At 45.9% G+C, this 17,335-nt stretch overlaps 1 protein-coding gene across 1 annotated transcript in view; it reads right to left on the bottom strand.

The window, feature by feature from the left end:
• Positions 1-2,345: 2,345 nt before the first annotated feature.
• SPRED2 (sprouty-related, EVH1 domain containing 2) overlaps positions 2,346-17,335 on the bottom strand; it is a 40,811-nt gene continuing 25,821 nt past the window's right edge. The window contains exons 5-6 of the mRNA XM_014964476.1: positions 3,643-3,792; positions 2,346-3,262 (exon numbers count right to left, since the gene is read on the bottom strand). Of these exons, the coding sequence (XP_014819962.1) occupies positions 2,612-3,262; positions 3,643-3,792 (801 nt within the window). The 3' untranslated portion in view covers positions 2,346-2,611. The remainder of the gene's footprint in view (positions 3,263-3,642; positions 3,793-17,335) is intronic.

The raw sequence follows: 17,335 nt of genomic DNA, 5'->3' as shown, positions 1-17,335 counted from the left end.
AAAAGAAACTTTTATTTCCAGACATACAGAAAGGCTTAGAGTATGTCTACTTTACTTAAATAAATAGGGGCACTTCAAGATCGGACAAAAAGCTGTAAGATCTTTTTGTAGTGTTGTGCTTTATAGAGAGAAGATCTTACAGATGTTTGTTTGCATGAAACAACTTTGAGAACAGAAATAAAAGGAAAAGGTTGTTCCATTACTTTTATTATTTTTTTTTTTCGAGGCTGGCTTGATGTTTACTAGACACCATTGAGAGATTTGTCAACTGCTATTAGGCACAAAATATTTATATTTCATTCAGCAAACCCAGACACATCACCCAGAGTGTAACACTCCACCCCTTTTCCACTATCATTCTTTTTATATTTTTTTTTCCAACTGAAAAAATCCCCAGCAACTGCTACGAATTAAGCCTACCAAACTCTATAGTGTATTAAGCACATTGCATACTTAATTCATGGTTGACTAAAAAGCTGTGATTAACTCTCAGAGGAACCATTGGGACATTCCACCAAGAAAGAATGGCAAGCGTTCCTTTTACATTTATTTGGCAAATTAATTAAAAAAAAAAAATTAAAAAAAAATTTCCTCTCTTTTTTAAGACTGATGTCAATGTGCAATAGAGGGAGGGAAAGGACATGCGCCCACTGGCAATTTACTGCAGAAAGAAATTATGGCAGGAACAGCAGTGCCAGCTTTGACAAGCCAATCCCTAGCTGCCTCAAAGTATTCAGATTGTACTATGCTAGTTAGAGCTCACTGCGCTAAATCATTATTTTTTTTTTTTAATAAAAATTATTTGGCTATTCCTTGTAATATATTAGAAAAATACTCTTTTTCCAAGCTAATTACAAGCCTTGTACACAAGACAACATGACATTTAGAAAAAAAAAAATATTAAGAAAAAAAAATATTAAAGTAATCTTATCCTGCTGTATGCACCTTATGCATCCACTCGATAAATCTGGGTGGTGAACTGGGGAGGGGAAAGCCAGGGAGACGCTTCGGTCTGGCTCCTGCAAAGATTCACCACGCTTAATCCTCCACGCAGAGTCACAGAAACGCCGGCTGCAGGCGTGGTACGTTGAGATTTGGGTAAGAATCTGGAGGATTGGGACCGCAGGGCAGGAAATGGAAGCGGCGGTCGACACCCTGGCTTTTTGATTTTAAAATACCTGTTTAGATCGCTAAATGTAGTTCCTACCGTGGATGCGTATGTTCTCATGCTCATGTATTGTACAGAAAACAAACAAACAGATACAAATTTCCATATAATCCACCACTTAATGCAGCATTTCCCCAGAGTTGCCATAATAGTGCTTTTGACATTGCATTGTTAGTAATTCTTTGCATAACAACAATTTTCCTCATCTGGAACATTAGTGTTTTATTCACAGATCATTACATGGCTGGCTAATGAAGAAGTTCCCTTTCTTTTGGGCAGAGCTCTGAAAACACAGTTTTATTCTTCCAATGTTATTTAGGGAAAAAAGAAAACCCTAAAATTTAAGCTTCCCTTTCAAGTAGTGGTCTGAAATGATTACAGGTGAAGAGAACTACCAGATTCTCAATGGCTATGTGACTATGGTAACTGAGCCTTGCTTTCTGTTCACAGAGCTTCACGAACAGAGAAATAATTTAAGATGTTTGCTGAAGGAAATGACGATGGACTCTAGAAGAGAAACTGCAGCTTAGATGGCTATTTTGGCTTTGGAAAACAGAACAAAAAACCCCTAAGAAAACCAGTGACAGAAATACTGTGTTGTGGTACAAGTTTGTTACTAGCACACCTTCTATACACACACAATAACTTGACGGCGAGTTAAAATATCTTCTGAGTGAGATGTCATTCACTACACCACCCCGTTTCTAGAAATGCCAAAGCTTGCTAACATGCTGATGGTACCGCGGGAGGCAAGACGGACACAACCTGGAGATGTTCTACAATCCACCACCATTTAAAGCAGTTTTGTTTTTTTTTTTTTTTCCTCAAACTCATTTTAACTGGAGAGAAAAAAAAAAAAAAACATTATAAAAAAAACGTTTTTTTTATAATGTTTTTTTTTTTTTCTCTCCAGTTAAAATGAGTTTGAGGAAAAAAAAAAAAACATTATAAAAAAAACGTTTTTTTTATAATGTTTTTTTTTTTTTCTCTCCAGTTAAAATGAGTTTGAGGAAAAAAAAAAAAACATTATAAAAAAAACGTTTTTTTTATAATGTTTTTTTTTTTTTCTCTCCAGTTAAAATGAGTTTGAGGAAAAAAAAAAAAACATTATAAAAAAAACGTTTTTTTTATAATGTTTTTTTTTTTTTCCTCAAACTCATTTTAACTGGAGAGAAAAAAAAAAGAACATGTACAAGACAGTCTGTTTTGATTACAGATTAATAATACAAAAGTCTATGCTGTAGGTTAGTTAGTTAGAACACTTGATGAGCAAATCAATGCAGTGTGAGCCCCCAGACGACCGTATGTAAAGTGATCCAAACTGGTGTTTTTCTGGATGCTGTTGGGCACAGTGGCTGCATCAAAACGAGTGATCTCAATGCTCCAAAACCAACGTGTTCCTTGAACTACAGGAAAAACGTAACACTTCGAACGCATCTGTAGTCATCCAGCAGCTTTGTGTTTTCCACCACAGCACCTGCACATGACCCCACAGTGGTAACAAGCCCGAAGCGGCAAGTAACAGCACATACATGGAGCAATGAAAGACAAGGCGATAAGGGCCATCCACCGGAGGCAAAACATTTCATCACTGGTGTCACACGAGCAAGGATCTGTATAGTCTCCTTCCGGATCGGACATACAGTGATAGAGCATAGTGTCTGCGCACCACATACAGCTCACTCGATGGATGCAAGTCTTGACGCGGTCTGGAGCATCCTGGCATTGACCCCGTTTGTTCTCCTCGTGGTTGAACATGTCCCTGCAGTACACGCACCGTGACCTCTCACCATCTTCCTTCCGCCTGGGCTTGAATTTGACAGGTTGAGTCTTTATCACAGCACCCTTGATATCTTCACCCAGGTCAAAGTCCGAGTTGTCTACGTAAGGATAAGTGTATTCGTGTTTCGAGGCCTCGCTTTTGGCAAAACGTACGTAGGAGTCCATGTCGTCGGGATCAAAGTTCTTTCCCCGTGCCGGGGCATGGCGATAGTCCTCGTATCCAGTCATCCAAATCTTTTCCCGAGGATTGATGCGCACGATCTCCTCATCGTCGTCTGGAAAGTTGACGTGCCGGTAGGATCGTGGTACTGACTGTGGAAGCAGGGATGGAGAAGAAAAGCTAAATAAGCTCACTTTGCTGTCAGCAAATCAGTCTCCTTGCTTAGTGAAAAGCCAATATTTACCAGTTTCACCTTTCCCTCCCTCTTTATACACCCTTTGCCATGACCCATCGCGGAGTTTCAGCCTTTGGCTTAAGAATGAGTAGAATTGTCACAGACAATGTCCATGTGGTGCACCGTAACATATTAAATCACAGTGTAAACCCCCCTCCTTTTGTTTTAATAATTGGAAGCCATGTAAAGCTAACTGAGAGGGAAAGGGGAAAGAAGGGAGGGGGGTGTCTTTCAGGGATGAGGGGGGGAAAACCGAACACCAGCCTCAGCTATGGCAACCCCAGGAAGAAACCTTACTTGTTCTAGATGGTAGTGGTCAGAGCTATAATGGTCGTGAAGGTGTCCACGAGTGCAAATTCTTCGATGTTCGCAGGATGCAGGAGAAGCCAGAGTTCGCACGGGCTGTTCCCTTTTTTGAGAGGAGTTAGAGGAGCTATCTGTAGCGTTCTGTGTTAAATGGAGAAAAAAAATCGTCAGACATTCGGCCGTTACTGCAGGGCGGTATTAAAAGAGATGTTTTGCCGCTCGCTGGCTTCGCGCACACCTGCAACACCGGCCACACCTGACAGCCGGCAGCTTCATAAAGTTTCCCATAAAATACTTGAAAGAGGCAGATCTGTTGCCAGGCCATAAAAGCTGCTGCCACACACATGGAAAAATAATACGCCATAGCCTAACCTGTGACATTTTCACCACCACCACCACTCGTCTTTGCTTGGTGTGTTATTTGTTATACTGGGCTTTGTGTGCGATGAGCTTTCATGCCAGGAGCTACTTCTGAAGAGCAAAGTTAAGCTCCGTCAAATGATGGAATTGTGTAAGTCCCATGGGCAGACTCAGACAGAGCATCTGTGTGCCCGGGCTGTGCCCCACTAGTTACCCAGGCTACAAAAATACCAGCGATTTTTGATGAGCTGCAGGTGTCCCATGAAGCCAAAAACTCCTTTACACATTTTTCTCCAAACACTCACCAAATTCCAGTTCATCACAGGCTACTTGAATAATCAGCTTTCCTTTAAAAACCTTGGGTTTTTTTTTTTCCCCTCGTTTTGTCACTAAACTCTAAAGTGCAATGAATGTTACTTGAGTTTTTATACGTTCCTGACTCACGGCGAGCACTTTCTTTAGGTTAATTAGGTACGTAATTACACAACGATCAGGAAAGGGTGAAATATCACGCAATAACACGCTGTTGCCAAATACCTGCAGCTTCTTAATACACGTATTTCTCCTCCTGGAGAAATACACAGTGGGGTACCAGTCTTAGCCATTCTCTCTCCATAGCCCTTCCTTGGTTAAAATACTTTCCATACAGCACCTAGACATTCAGGATTTTGCCCATTAATTCTTTTCATAGATTGGTTGGGCTTTTTCATGTTACCACGAATATCAAGAGGATGGCTGTTAAATGCACTAAGAGATGAGGAGCAGGAAAAAAAGAGCCTCCGTGCACAATGATCAGAAGAGCTGTGACGTTGCATCTTGCCTAAAATTTTGGCGCTTTGAACTGAGAAAAAAACCTCCCATCGCCCTTCAACTAACGAGCTGTGCTGCGGCTACGATGAGTCCAAGGGAAAGGCTTCCATTTGCCACAACAGTATTAGCTAAAAGACACAACCTCAAAAGCGGAGAAAAGTTGTATCGGTAGCGGGGGAAGACTGGTTTTACCTGAAAAACCTTCTCTCCTTGTCAAGAATGCACTCTCTAAATATTATTTTCCACTGAATCCGTACTAGACACGTCTCTTACCCCAAGAATACAAGAAGGTTCATTGTGGGTATTTGTTTATTCTGAAAACAACGCTCTGCAAAGACTCTGTCCAAAGGTGAGCACACCTTCAAGCATTACACCACAAAACAGATGTTGATTCTCTTTAACCGGTTAAAAGGACTGAGCCACCAACTTACTTTATTGAAAAGAAAATACACAGACCTGGTTTGCAGTCTGATGTCAAGCCAGGCTGGGTTTACCTGAGAGGTACAACAGGCAAGGATGAGTTTTGAATGAATGGCTGAGCCACCCCACGAGGAGCAGACTTTTAATGCACGTGTTTTTGGTTGGGGGTTTTGTTGAGTTTTTTGTTGGTTTTGGTTTGTTTTTTTTTTTTTTAACACAAGTACTAGAAGCAGAACAACTCTTAAAGATAGTTAACACCACCTCTAAAATGTAACTGGCACCGATATTCAGGCTCTTTTTAAAAAGTGGTTTTGTCAGCCTAGCCTTTATAACTTATTAGACAAAGGCGCTTCAAATCTGGGGTTTAAACCCTTCAAAGCTAATTCTTGTGCCTCCTAGAATATCTAGCACGTTCTGGGGACGTTTCAAAAGAAAACTAGCAGCTTCTACAAGGCAGTACTTTGCGAGAGCGCTGAGCTTCCAACCTATTTGGGAAACCAGAGAAGAGTTAGGATTTAGTTAAAACAGCCGCCTCACAGGAGCACCTTTTTGCAACGTGGTGCGGCCCCGGATGCCCGAGTGGTAATTTAAGCTCCTCAGGAACAACAACAAAAAAGGCACACACCCCACAGTCCTGGCAGCCTCAGCCAAGTACTCTCCAAGTTAAACTTTGACTGGTGTGAACCGAAAAAGGAGGCAGGGCTTTAAACCTTCACCGGAACCGCAGCCGAGCCCTGCTGGGACCAGCCCTTTGGGGATATCCTCTGAAAACATCGTGGGTGCTCAGGGTCAAAATAACGAAGCCTGGGAAAACTACCCAACTGGAGGAGGTTGCACACACTGGCCTGCAACCCCCTAGATGAAAATAAAAATCCCAAACTGGATATAACCGCTAGATAATCTCAGCAGGGCAGCTGGGAGCTATAACCAGCCCTCCGAGCTGCCTGCAATTTGCTGCCTCTCGGGGAAAAGCAAGTATTTCTGTAACAGGCCATTGGAAAAGAGGCTGTAGTGATTTTTATCTTGCCCGATTCTTATCTGCTCTTTGCTTTCCTCCACACCTTGTTCTCCTCCAGACCTGGCAGGGCAACAGAGCCTCTCCTCTGCCTCTGTGTTGACATGGCTACAAAACCTGTTTGTGGCCCAGCACGGAGGCTGCGGCCCCGGCCCCTGCCTTCACCTTATTAAAAATTGCTGCATTTCCACCTTCAACATCCTCAGATTAGAGGGGCAGTTTGCCAAGACAAACACACACTCTAAGCGCCCAGAAAGGGAGAGAGCAAGCTATCCAAGACTACGTCTCCGCTCAATTATCTGTAAAAACAAAAGTTCACACTGCCTCCTGGCCGGTGATGCTGAAGGCAGTTGGTCGACAAACACGGTGTCTGCAAGGTTGCCTTGCTGACCACTGACAGGGACAAGCACCGTTGCCTTCCATCAAGGTCCCCCATCAAAGCTTCAAACTTCTGGAGGAGAAGAGAGAGAATCACAGAATCTTCTAGGTTGGAAGGGACCTTAAAGATCATCTTGTCCAACCGTCAACCTAATTTGGACAAAGATAAACACCCACACAACAAACAAAAAGAAAAACAAAAAGCAACACCATCGTTAAACCATATCTCCAAGGCTCTTGACAATGGAGGAATGAATGGTTTGAAGATTGGGGGGGTGGGGGAAAAAAAGGTAGAGAATACCCTCCTCCCAAGCAGAAGGTCACCAATGAACCCCACAGTCTCCTCGCTTGTGCTGGTCATCAATGATCTGAAGAGAAAGGTGAATGACAAGATGACACAGTTTTCTGATGAAACTTAAGTTATTCAAGGGAGTAAAAATGAAAGCTGACCCTGAAAACTCGCTTAAGAATCTTGTAATTCTGAGAGATGGATGGTAAAAAAGAATTTTAAAAAAATTACCACTTAAGTGCAAAGTGACTGAAACACCTTGATCTGACAGGTAAAATGATGCACTGGGAGCCAGCTATCCCTGCTCAGGAATGAGGTCTTGGGGTTAAAACAGAGAGCCCTGTAACAGTGCCAGCCTGGTGGCTCAGCAATGGATTGAAAAAAAACAACCAAAGAAGCAGCCACAAAGACAATCATCAAGGCCTCGCACATATCTGCTGTGCTTCCCCAATCTGTCTGCGGTTCTGAACCTCCTCCCCCTAAGGGTATTTTCACCATGGCAAGCTCACAAAGCTATGGGCAGGACAATCGAGGACACGGGACAGCTTCTTAACAACAGCTAACTCAATAGCTTGGGTCTCTCCAGCCTGGAATAGAGATGATGGAAGAGACCACGAAGATAGGAAGAGAAGAAGTGTATTGAATCATGAGTCCCATGGGAACATAAGTAGGAAGAGATGATTCTTCTGGTATCCTTCAGAAGAGAAGAAGCAAAGCATTCACCAGAACACGCTTAAATATTCAAACAGAAGGAGATACTTCCAACAGAGCCCACAGTTAAAATGTGAAGCCATATGGAAACCCCTCAGAAGAAAGTAAGTGACCAAGTGACCAAAGACACGATGATGCTCAGGCCTTCAAAAGCGTACTGTTCTCTCAGTACCACTCCACTGGGACTGACCCTGGACTTGGGTGACTGGTGAAAGCCAGCACATTCTCCAAGAAAAGGCACCCTCATCTTCAGCCAGATGTCACTACGAAGAAATGATGGCCAGACTTTGTCAGTGATGGAGGCAGGGAACAACTTCTGTCCCCCACCACAAGTCTGGGTCTCGGCTGGGATTTTTTACCACCAGCATAGCAGTCAAAATTTTGGGGAGGCTGGCAGAGGGGGCAGACACGAGAGGTTTGTTGCAGGTCACCCAAATACAACGCACTTGCCTACAGGAAAACATCTAGAAAGGACGTGGTCTCCAGAGCCAGGCTATTTCACCAGTGCAAAAACATGTCCCAGACCTATTGAGCCACCGGTCTGTCAGAGAAACACTGTCTTCCTCTAAAAGCCTGTTGAAACCAAACCAGGTCCAGCATTTGGTTTTGAGGGGAACAGACTGAAAACATGCCCAGTAGCCACATAAGAGAAATGAACCCAAAACTCAAGTTGTTGGAACAGGGAGTCCAGCAAGAAACTCTGTTTCAACATGCCCTCAAATGCTCAATTAGAGAAATTTGTGCTGCACGTACTAGAGCTCTGCGATTGCTACAGCGGTCGCGAAGCCTTGTGGTTTCACTGCTTGGATAACAAAATCATTAATCATGACAGTAATAGCAATTTCATAAAACCCATGCAACGCATTTCCTTTTGGAAGTGAGCTGTACGTATCTGAGCAAGCACACACACCGCAGGTTTGATACGGCTGCTTTGAGAAACACCACCGGGCTTCAACACACCAACGATTGCACTGTGAGTATTTAAAAAAAAAAAAAAAAAAAAGGAAAAAAAAGTGTCCCTGTTTTCCCCTCAGACTTTCAGAAGTGACTCATTAAATTAAAAACCCCTAGTCATTAGTAAAGAAGATTATGTTAATCATTTACCGCAGTTTACTTCTCATTGAAATGGATTTGTTACACAAGACCGGCTGGCTAATCAGGTGCCGAAGTAATATTCTGAGATAAACATCTATCATAAAAACCGATGAGAAAAGGAAGCCTTCTGCTCCTGAACTGGACTGATCACCTTGTCTCATAGAATTGCCTGGGTTGGAAGGGACCTTTCAGATCATCGAGTCCAACCATCAACCCAACACTGACAAAGCCCATCACTAAACGTTATTTCTGGCACCACGCCTGCCTGTCTTTTAAATACCTTCAGGGATGGTGACTCCACCAACGTCCCTGGGCAGCCCGTCCCAATGCTCGATAACCCTTTGAGTGAAGAAATTTTTCTTAATATTCATCCTAAACCTCCTCTGGTGCAACCTGAGGCCGCTTTTTCTTGTCCTATCACCTGTGACTTGGGAGAACAGACCAGCCTCCACCTCTGTACACCCTCCTTTCAGAGAGTTGTAGAGAGTGAGGAGGTCTCCCCTCAGCCTCCTTTTCTCCAGGCTGAACACGCTCCAGAGAAGCCTCTAATGGCTTTACAGAATAGGTACACCCTGTGTGATGCAACACCCAAGGGTGACTATGAAAAAGAAGAAGGATTCATCTCCAAATTATGAAGCAATACAATCTGCGGCAGCTCGTCAGAAACCAGTTGCCAGAGGGGAATTACGGAATTCTGTCACTTGTGACTTCCAGAAGTGCTCCCAGCCAGCTAAAACATTTGCAAGTTTGCTGTCAAAAGTAACTGTGGGTCAAGCAAGACCAGATTATTTATTTTTTTTCTCCCTTCCAGTATTTTAATGGTTACACGAGGCGGAGAGGACAAGGGGGAATAGAAGTATCATGATGTTGAATGAGTAGTTTCACAAATAGTGGTCCTAAAGGAATCAAACTTGGTGGGCGCTCAAGGTCTTCCTCTTTACCAAGACGGCCTCCTGCAACAGCCAAACCTCCCGTGTTCACTTTGGGAAGGATACAGTGGACCACAGATGTGGCTTAGCAGCTCGCTTTGGGGAGTAAAAAGGATATATGAGAATCAGAGGGTATGGCAAAGCCTCAGATGTGGCAAGGGGGAAACCTCGATGAGATTTTCCTCCTTCACTACTTGCCAGTGACGCAGGGCGTCAGAAGCGTTAAAAGAGGAGCCCACGGCCATCTCGTCGTCTGAAAAGACATCCTCAATTCATGGCTTGAGGATGAGCCTGGAAAAATGACAGCCCAACAAGCTGCATCCTCTCCCCGGCCGTAGCCCCGATGACCTCCGGCTGAGACCGACCAGTGTGACGAGCCTTTCTGAAAGCAGCCCAGAGCCCTTTGTGTGCTCTGCCCAGGTGTGATCCCTCAGGAACCCCAGCACAAGCCAGCTCTTCTTCGCTTGGCCCTTTTCATTCGCTGGAATAAGGGGAAACACAGCTGTGCTACCGAGACGGAGAGGAAAAACGATAAAGGCCAGGGGAAGGATACACCAAGAGAGCACTACCCAGCTAAGCACCACTCTGCACCTCATCTGCTCTTTAGGTCCTTCACCCAGAGGAAATCTGAGAGCTATTTTGTACGCGTGGCAAAGAAACTTCCACCTTTCCAAAGAAATTAAGATAAAATATAGTCTCACAGAACTCCCTCAGCTTAATCTTGCCACAGCAAGTCTTTCCTTTCCCCTCTAGCTTTTTTTTTTTTTTTAAGCCTAAAGAGATACAGCACTTTTGAATTTCACAAAAAGGGGAAGATCTCAAAGGTCCCTTCCAACCATGAAGATTCTGTGATTCTGTGAAGACCAGGTTGGATGGGGCTTGGAGCAACCTGGTCTGGTGGGAGGTGTCCCTGCCCAGGGCAGGGGGGTTGAACTCAATCATCTTTAAGGTCCCTTCCAACCCCAACCATTCTATGATGCTATGAAGAACAAAAAATCCTAATTTTTGCCTCAAACCACCTCTTTCCCTCTATTCAAAAAAACGAGGAAAGCTGACATTTTCCACCCACTTCTAATTGTGCCCCCTGTATTCAGGACAGCCCACTTCAAAGGGGGCTTAGATTATCTAAGTATTAAGAAAGAAAAAGGTCCAGTGTAAAAAAACCAAAAAAGATTTCAGACTCCTGCCTCCTGAGACTTTTAATTTGTCATGGCAAGATCAGGCCACGGAAGAAAACGCCTTCACCAAATTTCTGTTTGTTTCCTATCACTGAAGACAAAACAGAAATTATACTGAAGAAAACCCTGTCTATACGTTTTTGAAACATTTTTGATGCTCCCATCCACTGAGGGCTGCTGGAGCTGAATCTAGTCCTATTCCCTCGCAGAGAGCCTGAAGGAAAAGCTTCACGTTGGACCATATTCCAGTACAGTTCAAAGACAAACTGGCCGTACACCACCATTACGATCAGCACAGATGCAGATTTCTGTAAAACCAGAACAGGACTAGAATTTCTCAAACGTTTGGACTGTTTCCTCCTCCCCACTTCCACAAATACCAATATAAAGTGCAGAAAGCTAGGCTAGTTTTACTACTACCTTCTTTATTTTTATTTTTAAATGTCGTGGTTTTGGCTTTTAGTGCCAAAGAGATGCTGGTGGCCGGGCTGTCCTAAGTCAGCAAAACTTAAGGAATATTTACAAGGATTCGGTGCACGAGATCATCTCTATTAAGCTAACGCTAAACCCGCTCCTGGCACCATCAGTCAGTTCTGCCTGGACCACAGATGTGGCTTAGCAGCTCGCTTTGGGGAGTAAAAAGGATATATGAGAATCAGAGGGTATGGCAAAGCCTCAGATGTGGCAAGGGGGAAACCTCGATGATATTTTCCTCTTTCGCTATTTGCCAGTGACACAGGGCGTCAGCCACCCCTCTGCAAAAGCAAGGCATTTGGACAGGTACAAAGGGAAATGCCTGGACAAAGTTGGAGGAGGAGTCAAGACAGACCATTGTTTTGCTCAGACTCAGCCCAGGACCAGCAGATATATGTGACATTTCACAGAACCACAGAACCTTCACAGTTGGAAAGGACCTCTGAGATCACCGAGTCCAATCACACACACACAGAAGACCCCCACAATCTCGGGCACTAGAGCATGCCCTGAAGTGCCACGTCTACATGCTTCTCAAACACCTCCAGGGATGGGGACTTGGAAATGACATCCCGGTGCGGGCTACAGCCTTGTCAGGATGATCAGGCTGCCCAATATTTGTGTTCCTACAGCTCCGTGAAGATTAGCAAAGCCTCCCTCCTTTAAACAAGCAATATTAGCCATGTGGCCACAGCTGTCCTCTGCGCAGGCCACGAGACGGCCACCCAGGTCTGTACCGCTGTGGGGAGGTGATGGTGCCATCTGCCCATTGCACACACCTGGGTGGAGAACCACAAGGAATCCAGCCCAAAAATCATTCTCCTATCAGCTCCCTGACATCACTTGACCACCTGTAAAGGCTGGTGCCCTGATGGCACAGGACGGTCCCCCAGGAGAAGCAGGGAGCAGAGATGATCAGAGGGATGGAGCACCTCTCCTATGAAGACAGGCTGAGGGAGCTGGGATTGTTCAGCCTGGAGAAGAGGAGGCTCCGGGGAGACCTTATAGCGGCCTTTCAATACCTGAAGGGTGCCTATAGAAGAGCTGGAGAGGGACTCTTTGTCAGGAAGGGTAATGATAGGACAAGGGGAAACGGTTTTAAATTGGAAGAAAAAAGATTCAGATTAGATCTCAGGAAGAAATTTTTTACTATGAGGGTGGTGAGACACTGGAACAGGTTGCCCAGGGAAGTTGTGGATGCCCCATCCCTGGAGGGGTTCAAGGCCAGGCTGGATGGGGCCTTGAGCAACCTGCTCTAGTGGGAGGTGTCCCTGCCCATGGCAGGGGGTTGGAACTCGATGATCTTTGAGGTCCCTTCCAACCCAAACCATTCTATGATTCTATGGGGACTGTCTGGAGAGGGAGGTGGATGCCAGCTCCTCTTTAAACTCTTCTTCGACCTACTCATCATTGGTGTAGCTGCAATTAATTTGGGAAGTGCCAGCTCCTAATTTTAAGGCACCAAGAGGGAACTTGGCAAAACCCACGCTGCCCAATCTCAGCTCTTCTGTGCAGGGGCAGGGCAGGGGGAGAAAAGAAAATAAGATTTGGGAGTGATGGGGGGAGAAGAAGGAAAGAACAAAATGCTGACAAAAATGCGATTAGGTAAGCTACAAGAATCAGTGTAGCTGATCAGTCATTGATGTCCTCACTGGGTACAAATTTAACACTGCAGCCTCTAAATTCAGCGGCGCGCTCCTCCTATGTAACACACCAGGTTAGTAACAGAGGGGGGAAAAAAACCCCCAGTTAAATGCAAACTTCCCACAGCAGACCAATATAGTATTTTAAGAAGCCAGTTAGAGGTCATTTATTCACACAGTTATGAGCATCCACGTTATTTTAGCTGGAATCCATCACCAAAATAGAACCCAACAGCTGATGCAAACTTTTAAAATACCCTCTTCACATGCACTGCAAATACGTCAGGCTCCACTTAAAAATGCAATGCTCCTTATTTACTTCTGCCTTTCCTTCTCCTTTTGCAGACAGAAGCAGAGACAAGACGAACTGCTCCCTATAATCACTTCTGATTTAATTTTTTGTCAAATATTTAGGAGATAGAGGGCGAGCAGTCCCTTGGCAATAACACATTAGGCAGGTGAGGGAAGGAAGCAGGGCTATTTAGATGCTGTTGTTTATCATGGATGTCGGTACCAGGCAGAGGTCCATTTTGAGCTCCCCAGACTCATGGATTTTGTTCTTCATCCTCAGTTACTACCAAAAACATGCCTAGGGGCTTGGGGGGGGAGTACCATCCTGCAGTACTTTGTCAGTCGGTGGTTTTTTTCTTTTTTTCCATTGAGGGGGTGCAAGGAGGAGCCTACCACTTTAAAGGAAAATCATTCTTGAAGCCTCATGTACAAGCACATCTCATTGCTTAGCTTCACCAAACTCCTCCTTTTCCTTTCCAAGCTCTCCAAAAAAAGAACCCCCTCCCCCCCTCAAAAAAAAAAACCCAACACAAAAAACTACATTTGAGAGGATGCAACCAAATTATGACAGACTAGCAAAACTCGGGCGCGTGCTCCAAGTGGCCTGAATACTCTGCGTTTTGGTTTTATTTTTACTTTTTCTTTTCTACCTGTCACAGGGGACAAGAGAGTCAATCCAGACCCGTTTCAACAACCCCCTTCCCAACGAGAGGGCAACACAGTCATTTCCCCTGTGGTTCCAACTCAGCCCCCTTCCTCTCACTGCCACCACGGATGCTCCAGCTTGGCACCCGGAGCCAAATTCTTCCCCCCTGCCCCTAAATTAGGCAGAGAGACCGGGATGCCGGGGCTGAGCGCGGCTTTGCATCCCTCTGGCCCCACCAGCGCTGCCGGGTGGCAATTCCCTAATCCCTTCTGCCACAGCTTGGGAAGTAGTCCATCACCGCCCTGTCCCCCAGCCAAGGCTGCTTCTTCCCAACTGTGTTTACACCCCTGTCACCTTCAGAGGTGGCACCTGGGAGCCAGGTGAGACACCCCCAAGTCCGGCCGGTGTCCCCTGGTGCCTCCTCCCTCCAGCGTTTTGTTCGGATCATAGAATCACAGAATCGTCTAGGTCGGAAGGGACCTTAAAGATCATCTAGTTCAACCATCAACCTAACTCTGACAAAAAATAAATAAGAAATAAGCAGTAAAAAATCACTAAACCATATTCTTGAGGACCATGTCAACCCGTCTTTTGAACACCTCCAGGGATGGTGCCTCAACCACCTCCCTGGACAGCCTATTCCAATGGTGGATAACCCTTTCTGTGAAAAAATGTTTCCTAATATCCAATCTAAACCTCCCCTCGTGCAACTTGAGGCCATTTCCCCTTGTCCTATCTCCTGTGACTTGGGAGATGAGACCGACCCCCGCTTCTCTACACCCCCCCTTCAGGTAGTTATAGAGCGGGATAAGGTCTCCCCTCAGCCCCCTCTTCTTCAGACTGAACAACCCCAGCTCCCTCATCAGACTCACAATGGCAGGAGGAGAGACCATGGCTCACAGAAAGCAGCAGCTCCCTCAGGTTATGCGTTAAAATAATGGAAAAAGGCCATTTTCCATCTTTGTGAAATTACCAAGCACCCCGCAGCCGAAAAAATGCACAGCCCGGCCTAAAGAAGGAACCTAATGGAAAACTACAGCCACATCAACTATGTATTTTCAAGGCAAAAGGGTAACATTTGGCCGTAACACCCCCCCCTCAGCTATCCTGTCATCTCCTTCTCGTCTCCACTGAAGGATGCATCCTGGGCTGCATCAAGAGAAGTGTGGCCAGCAGGTCGTGGGAGGTGATTCTACCCCCTCTACTCTGCTCGTGAGACCCCACCTGGAGCACTGTGTCCAGCTCTGGAGTCCTCAGCACAGTAAGGACATGGACCCGTTGGAACAGGTGCAGCGGAGGGCCATGAAGATGCTCAGAGGGATGGAGCCACCTCTCCTATGAAGACAGGCTGAGAGAGCTGGGGTTGCTCAACCTGGAGAAGAGAAAGAAGGCTCCGGGGAGACCTCATGGCAGCCTTCCAATATCTGAAGGGAGCTACAGGAGAGCTGGGGAGGGACTCTTTGTCAGGAAGTGCAGTGACAGGACAAGGGGTAACGGTTTAAAATTTGAAGGTGGGAGATGTAGATGAAATACGAGAAAGAAATTATTTGCTGTGAGGGTGGTGAGAGCCTGGCCCAGGTTGCCCAGAGAAGCTGTGGCTGCCCCATCCCTGGAGGGGTTCAAGGCCAGGTTGGAGGGGGCTTGGAGCAACCTGGTCTGGTGGGAGGTGTCCCTGCCCAGGGCAGGGGGTTGGAATTGGATGGTCGTTAAGGTCCCTTCCAACTCTAACCAGTCTGTGATTCTATGAATTTTGCCACAGCAACAAGAAGGAGGAAAATGCCATAAACACTAAGCCAGCCTCAGCCAGGACTGCAAGAACCACCTTAGGACTACCCCTGCGACCTCCTTCCTGCTCTCCCAGTGCCGGCTCTGCTCTTGGCACGACTGGGCTGAGAAAGCAAGGTGGTGGGGGGAACTGAACCGCCTGGAAAATAACTTGCTTTTCATGGGCTTTTCACCTCAAAACCAAGTCCCCTTTACATAACGCCAAAGAAACACGTGGAGAACCACAGCTGAACAAAAGCAAGGCCAAAACAAGGTGGCCACAAACCCAGCTGGCGAAGCTTCAATGACAGAATCACTGAATCACATGGGGTTGGAAGGGACCTCTGGAGATCTTCTAGTCCAACCCCCTGCCAGAGCAGGTCCACCCAGAGCAGGTTGCACAGGAACGTGTCCAGGTGGGTTTGAATGTCTCCAGAGAAGGAGACTCCACCACCTCCCTGGGCAGCCTCTTCCAGGGCTCTGCCACCCTCACAGGAAAGAAGTTCCTCCTCAGGTTTAGGTGGCACTTCTTGCATTCAAGTTTGTGCCCATTTCCTCTTGTCCTGTCCCTGGGCACCACTGAAAAAAGATCGGCCCCATCCTCTTGACACCTAAGCCCAGGGAAGCAAAACCACCAGGCTACAAACAGGGCAAAGACGAGCTGTGCTTGCAAACGCTCCTCCTGGCTGAGGGCGAGGGATCAGAGGGAAAGAAGGGTCACAGCGGCTGCTTTTGGGGAGGAACAGCAAAACCCACCTTCAGCAAAGCCTCCCAGAGGTGGCTTTGTCAGCAGCAAGCAACTCAGGCACCACGTCTGGATGCTCATCCCCCTTTTTTCCTGGGCTGCTGCTGCTGTTGCCTGCAGGGCCATGTGCTAAGTCCAAATAGTAAACCGATTCAGGTTACAAAATTAAAAAAAAAAAAAAAAAAAAAAGAAAATCTCTTCCCCTCCATTCTACTCTACATTAAGAAAGGGCAATTTCGCCTTGGCTACGTTTTGCCCTGACACGTTTGTGCCTTCAGCACACAAGCGCACCAAAGCCTTCAGCTCCCGACGAATTAAAAGGGAAGAGGCTTGTAAACAGCTTCACACTTGAACTCATCACACAGTTGAAGCACATTACAACACAGCCAAATTCTTTTTTTCAGAAGACAAACAACGCAGCTCGTAATGCAGGCAGATTGCAAATCCATCAGTGAAAAAAGCCACAGCTGAGGAAGGCACCAGGCCATTCATCTTTGGAGAAGGAATCCTACAGGCAGGTTTGCCGGTGACCCTTCTCGTCCCAAAGCCTCAGGTGACTGCATATGACAAGAAAAGAGGCTTTCAGTAATCTGAAGGTTACCCCAAAATGAATGCGAGCGTGGTTCTACATCATAACTAAATAGAGGATAAAATCGAAAACTGCATCAAAACAAGTGTGGCCAGCAGGTCACAGGAGGTGATTCTACCCCTTGTGAGACCCCACCTGGAGTACTGTGTCCAGCTTTGGAGTCCTCAACACAGGAAGGACCCTGGAAGGGTTCAAGGCCAGGTTGGATGGGGCTTGGAGCAACCTGGTCTGGTGGGAGGTGTCCCTGCCCAGGGCAGGGGGCTTGAAACTTGATCACAGAATCTTCTAGGTTGGAAGGGACCTTAAAGATCATCTTGTCCAACCCTCAACCTAACTGACAAAAATAG

Source organism: Calidris pugnax, unplaced genomic scaffold, assembly GCF_001431845.1.
Source record: "Calidris pugnax isolate Ruff unplaced genomic scaffold, ASM143184v1 scaffold219, whole genome shotgun sequence".
Taxonomy (NCBI): domain Eukaryota; kingdom Metazoa; phylum Chordata; class Aves; order Charadriiformes; family Scolopacidae; genus Calidris; species Calidris pugnax.
Note: the sequence above shows the minus strand (reverse complement) of the source record. Positions and strands in the feature narration are given on the sequence as shown.